The sequence below is a fragment of the Cajanus cajan genome, chromosome 4, assembly GCF_000230855.2.
Source record: "Cajanus cajan strain Asha chromosome 4, NIPB_CcT2T_4, whole genome shotgun sequence".
NCBI lineage: Eukaryota > Viridiplantae > Streptophyta > Magnoliopsida > Fabales > Fabaceae > Cajanus > Cajanus cajan.
Window position 1 is genome coordinate 16,828,530 of NC_138520.1, and position 6,457 is coordinate 16,834,986.

The window sequence follows — 6,457 nt, forward strand, 5'->3', positions numbered from 1 at the left end:
TGCAAGCATCACTCTTGCTTGATATTCACATAACTCGGATCCATTGTGTCTTCTTAATTAGCAAATTTTCCTCTTTCACAATGACGAAACCAAAGATTAGAAATTGGGTTGCATTGTTAGCCTCACTATGGATGAGTTTTTCAGTGAGTGTGTTGGAAGGTGTTGGTCCCATGGCTGACCCATTAAAGCTTCATAGGCATGGTAAGAACATAGGGGGAAAGAAATGGGCCATTCTTGTAGCAGGTTCAAATGGTTATGGAAATTATAGGCACCAAGCTGATATTTGCCATGCCTACCAAATACTAAAGAAAGGTGGTCTTAAAGATGAAAACATAGTTGTTTTCATGTATGATGACATTGCTTTCGATCCCCAAAACCCAAGAGCTGGTGTTATAATAAATAAACCCAATGGTCCAAATGTCTATGAAGGAGTTCCCAAGGTATGCATATCTATTTATATAAACTTGGTTTTTCTTGATGATCACTTGCTAAATAATATATTTGTTAATAAATGTCTATAAACTTGTTTTTTTTTATAATGAATATAATTCTTTTAGGATTATGTTGGAGATGCTGCAAATGCCAAAAACTTCTATGCTGTGCTTAGTGGTAACCGAAGTGCTCTCTCTGGAGGAAGTGGCAAGGTTGTGGACAGTGGACCCAATGACACCATTTTCATTTATTATTCGGATCATGGTGCTCCTGGTCTTGTCAGTAAGTAACTCACTACTTTCAAATGTTTCTTGTAACTTCAAATCAAGATGATATCCCTAAGCTTTATGACTTATGAGTAACATTTAAAAATGGTTACTTGATATTTAAATAAATAAATTAATTAAAAATTTTATATGATATTATAGACTAAAAATAGTAGTTCCAGATTTTAAAGAAATGAAATTTTTTTAGAGAAATTAAAATTAAAATTTACTAATTTGATAGGAATTAAAAATATATGTAAGCTTAAATGTTGTTGTGAAAATACAAATTTTTGATTAGGTGTGGGAATGCTATTTTTTTTGTTATATAAATTCAAATGTTTAATATGGTAAAATATTATCTGAACAGCCATGCCAGTAGGGGAATATGTCATGGCCAACGATTTTGTGAATGTCTTGAAGAAGAAACATGATGCTAAATCCTACAAAAAGATGGTGAGTTTTAATTGCTTCTATGTTGTGTTTATCTCACACATGACATGACACGTGTGTCATCAATGACAAATTTAACTAGCTCACTCATCTACATAGAACTTTACTTTGTTGGGATTTACCATTATTATCCATCACTAATATTTATATCTTCTAAAATTTAATAACAATTCTGAAAAGATACTATCAAATGCTCCACAAATAACTCTGTACCCTCACATTTTATCACTATATTTCATACAAACTCAATACCTAGAAATTTTTTAAGAACTCATGCTTATTTAAGCACTTGTTGCATTGCATGCATGATAAATAAGAAATTAACTCAAATAGAAGAGTCTTATTAAACCATGGTGTTTAATAAAATAGAAAAAGTAAATAAAAACGGCTAGGATGGAGATGGCCCTAGAGTAAGAATTTATTAGGAAGGACCCTTTTTTATAGTAATCAGTTACGATTATAATCGGTTTTAGCATTCTACTTAAATAAGGACCTCAACTTTAATAAAAAAATTGTTTAGACTCTATTGTCAAGTGGAAAGAAAATCTAGTCATACATATGTAATTTGTTCATATAATAAATCATATCTGATGTCAAGTTGTTTCGTTTTAATTATTTAATAAAACTAAATGTCCAAATTCTTAATAATGATTAAATTTTCATCCGTTAATAATGTTTTCCACTTCAAAGAAAATGAAAAAAAAGGGGCTCAAATAACAATTTGGTGAAATTAGTTACCCCAATCACAAATGCAGCTAGTATATATATTATTTTATTTAAAACAGGGTTAAAGAATAATAATAGAAATATGTTTTGTTGAGATAGTCATGATCCACGTTTAAGAAAATTAGACATAAATTCCAAATCATATGTATATATCTTCATGGATAATAATTTTAGTATCAATGTTTATATCAAATTTGTACCTATATATATGAGGACCTGGGCTTATTATTATAATTAATTCTTTAGTTAAATGAAACATATGTTATCCTTTTATTATGTATTATTTTTACAAATTGATTCATTGGAACACAAAAAGGTGATATACTTGGAAGCATGTGAATCTGGGAGCATGTTTGAAGGGATACTACCTAATAACATAAGCATATATGCGACCACAGCTTCCAACGCAGATGAGGATAGTTTTGCATATTATTGTCCTCATTCCTACCCTTCTCCTCCAACTGAGTACACCACTTGTTTGGGAGATGTGTACAGCATTTCGTGGTTAGAAGATAGGTATGCACTGTTTAAATAATCATCTTTGTATGCTTTCTCAGTTCTTTAATTAGTAAACTAGTTATTACTTTATTATTTATTTTCTATATGAATTCTTTATAATTAGTTATGTTAATTAAATAAGTCATTTTGTACGATTAGTTAAATGTAACACATATTTTTTTGGAAAAATTGTTATGACTTATGTTGAAGTTTTTTAAATGGAAGATACCACTTCTTTAATTTTAATTTTTAAGTAAACATTAATTTTTTTTATTTATTTATTTAAGTGACACATACAACCTTTTATATAAAATAATCTCATTTATATACTATTAAGAAAGAATAAATTATTAATGCAAGTCTCAATAATTGAGTAAAACTTGATCTTTTATTCAATTTTAACTCCCAATTTCAAGAGATAATTTTGAAGAGCGAGCTGAAAAATTATTATTTTTAAAATTGAAAAATAATAAAAATTTTCATAAAAATAAAACTTTGTACATAATTCAGAAACGAAGGATAAACGTGTATATGATTAAAAGTATGAATTGATTATTAATTTTTCTTTCTTTCTCTAACTTTAACTAATGGTATTTTTTAAGGGTGGTGAGTGAATTTTTAAAATTAGAGAAGAGGTGAGGGACTTTTAAAAATTATAAGATAAATATGCGTTATTTAAAATTTTCCAATATTTTTATGTTTAGTCATATACGTACCTCAACAACTAATGATATAGGCAATACTGTTTGTTAGATGCCTCTTTATTAAAAACTAGAAATTATATATATAAACGGTACAAGAATTGAGTAGGCCTATAGGTCGATCTTTATGATCAAATTCATATATTAATTGCTTTGATATATTTTTTGAATTTGATTATGGAGCAGTGACAAAAATGACATGACAATAGAAACGCTGCAGCAACAATATGAAACCGTAAGCCATCAATTCAACCTTATATATGTATATTGTTGTATACATTTAATAATCTTTATCCAATATAAATTATGCTATGAGTTATGTGTATAGGTTCGCCGAAGAACGTTAATTGGTAATGTCGACACCTCTTCTCATGTGAAACAATACGGAGATAGAAAATTCGAGAACGATACTCTTGCTACCTACATTGGTGCACCTGTTAAAACCAACCCCACCAACTCTGCAAATGCATATTCCTTTGAACCATATAGTCCTCAAACTAGACATGTTAGCCAACGAGATGCTCATTTACTCTACCTTAAGCTAGAGGTAATTCTTGGTTAGATATTTTTTAATTTGTTCATATATATATTTTTTTTTATCTGTATAAAATACTAAAGAAAATAAAATTTGAATTTAAAATCTTTTGTTAGCATAGCTATCTTATCACTAGTTTTTTTACATATATATATGTTCATGTTCTAGAGAGAAATGTGAATATTTTTTTCTTTTTCTCACTGATTTTTAACATAAAAGTTCTAAAAATTGAGAAGTAATTATTTCTTTATTGTTTCAGTTGCAAAAAGCCCCGGATGGTTCTATGGAAAAGTTGAAAGCTCAAATAGAGTTGGATGATGAAATTGCACATAGGAAGCATTTAGATAGTGTTTTCCATCTCATAGGGGATCTCTTGTTTGGAGAAGAGAATAATATCTCTACCATGTTGCTCCATGTTCGTCCACCAGGCCAGCCTCTTGTCGATGATTGGGATTGTTTCAAGACCCTTGTAAGTATTATAATAGATTGCATATAAATCATCACCACTTTCTTTGGTTATGGGAAGAAATTCTTAGACACAAGTATTGACCATAAAATTTCTTAGGCTCTTTATTCATCAACTAGTGGGTAAAAGGTACATGTGTCTTTCTGTTAATACATATGCAATTAGTAAAAGGTGTCAGTAATTATTAAGATATTCTGTTGGGATGCAAGTAAAGTCCCACATCGTTCAAATAAGAGGATGGACATGAATTTATATACACATAATTGTTTCTATTGGTCGAGAGGCCTTTTGGGTGATGTCCAAAAGCAAATCCGTGAAGACTTGGACCCAAAGTGGATAATATCTCACCAATGTGGAGACATGTGTATATGTGTGGTAAACCTTCCCGGTGCACAACATATTCAAAGAAAAAATTAAGAAACTTTTTTTTTTTTTTATCTTTATTAATTATTATTGTATAATTTTATAAATGGTTGAAATTGTCTAAAAACAAGAATACCAAAAATAAATAATCATTTTATATACATGTGTAGATAATTTACATTATTCACACTCTTTGTATGGTATGATGCTAGATGACATACATGTTTGTGATAAATTTCATGCAGATAAAAACTTACGAGAGCAATTGCGGTAAATTGTCAATCTATGGAAGGAAATACACAAGAGCCTTTGCTAACATGTGCAATGCTGGCATTTCTGAGGAGCAAATGGTAGTAGCCTCTTCACAAGCTTGTCCCAAGGAAAATCCTTCTTAAATTAATTCGTTAAGTTGATAATGTAATAACCAATATATATCATGAAAGATTAAAATTGTGCTTTCATTCTACAAAATGGATTATAATCCTTTGTATTGGTTTATCATCCGTAATATTTAATGAAAAAAGTAAACTAGATTGTAGTATGCCATGGAATTAATGTGCGTCAGAAAGAATGATCGAGATTTTTTTTAACATTATATTTGATAAATTTATTAACGAAATTTGAACATAAAAATTAAAAGAATATTTTTTTAAAAAAATAATATATAAGAATTAAAAAAATCACTTGTAAATTTAAAGAATTAAAAATAAATTTAATCTTGAGAAATTAAAAATATATTCAAACTCAACATTTATTAAAGATTATAATTTTTAATTAATGGTAAATAAAATATGATAACGAGTTTGTTAGAGATATCATCGACATTATCATGTACTCAAATATAACAAATTAATGATTAACATGTTATTACATGCATATTTAATTGAAACTGACTTGTGCTCCACAATCTCTAGAATTTATTTATATTGCATTGTGGAATCATGGCTATCAAAACTACATGATGGTCATACCCCATTCATGGGTACAATTAAACAATCATCTTTCCCACAACCATTTATTTTTATTACAACACGACTATAATTATAAAAGTGTTCTAGTGAAATAACTTACTAGAGAAATAATCTAGAAGGTGTCTCAAAGTCAAAGAAAATAATTTAGTAGGTGTCTTAAGGTTAGAGCACTAGTGTAAAAGGAGTATTTTACGTCTGTTATTTTTTAGGTTTTTATGTCAAAAAAAACGTTCGACGTAAATACGGGAGACGTAAATCTACGTCAGGTTTAAAAGTCGATGTAATATTATGTTAGTTGTTTTCGAGCCCCGACGTAAAAAAATTAAAAAACCAAGACCAGAACAGGTCGTTCTGCTTACACTCGTTGTGTGTTAATTGTGCATCTGGAACGGGCCGTTCTGGTTTGAGAACGGGACGTTCTAGATGCAAAATTAACACATGACATATGCAAGCAGAACGGGCCGCTCTACTTGGAGAACGGACTGTTCTAGATGCAAAATTAACACATGACATATGTATGTTTTTATTTAAAAAATATACCTACGAAATAAACATAAATCCTCCAAAACAACACACACAAACAATGTTTAAGTTCAAAAATATCCTCCAATCAAATCTATTTGCATTAACCTTGAATCCCAACACTTTCGAGTACCCTTAAACGCTAACTTAAGCAAGACGCGCACCAAAACTTCAATACAATCAGATAAAATGATCTACAATGATGAATGGACGTCGCCACCATTCAACGTACCGAAAACACCCAAGATGCGTAGAAACTCGTCGTCAAAGATCGCCTGAACGTTTTACAAATAAAACCCTAGAGCGCGCGCGAAGAAATGAATGAGGGGAAGGGGATATAACAAGTTTTTTACGTCGAACACCACGAGGTTCGACGTAAATTTTTAAATCTACATCGGACTATATAAAGGGCCGACGTAGATTTTAAATTTTACGTCGGATCTAGTGGTGTCTGACGTAAAAAACTTGGTTTAAATTTCAAAAATGCGACGGTATTTTTTTACGTTAAATTTTTTGTTTTCTAACGA

At 29.8% G+C, this 6,457-nt stretch overlaps 1 protein-coding gene across 1 annotated transcript; it reads left to right on the forward strand.

The window, feature by feature from the left end:
- On the forward strand, positions 1-4,978 carry LOC109789255 (vacuolar-processing enzyme). Its single transcript, XM_020348167.2, has 8 exons — positions 1-440; positions 558-714; positions 1,066-1,151; positions 2,191-2,390; positions 3,260-3,308; positions 3,402-3,620; positions 3,868-4,077; positions 4,683-4,978. Exons 1-8 carry the CDS (start codon positions 81-83, stop codon positions 4,830-4,832), a joined length of 1,431 nt encoding a protein of 476 aa, XP_020203756.2. The 5' UTR covers positions 1-80; the 3' UTR covers positions 4,833-4,978.
- Positions 4,979-6,457: the final 1,479 nt, after the last annotated feature.

Bases quoted from the DNA above. Each gene is read 5' to 3' on its own strand.
- LOC109789255 (XM_020348167.2), top strand. From the start codon at position 81: ATGACGAAACCAAAGATTAGAAATTGGGTTGCATTGTTAGCCTCACTA. The intron at 3,309-3,401 runs GTAAGCCATCAA...TTATGTGTATAG, and splicing joins TGCAGCAACAATATGAAACC to GTTCGCCGAAGAACGTTAAT. The intron at 4,078-4,682 runs GTAAGTATTATA...AATTTCATGCAG, and splicing joins GGGATTGTTTCAAGACCCTT to ATAAAAACTTACGAGAGCAA.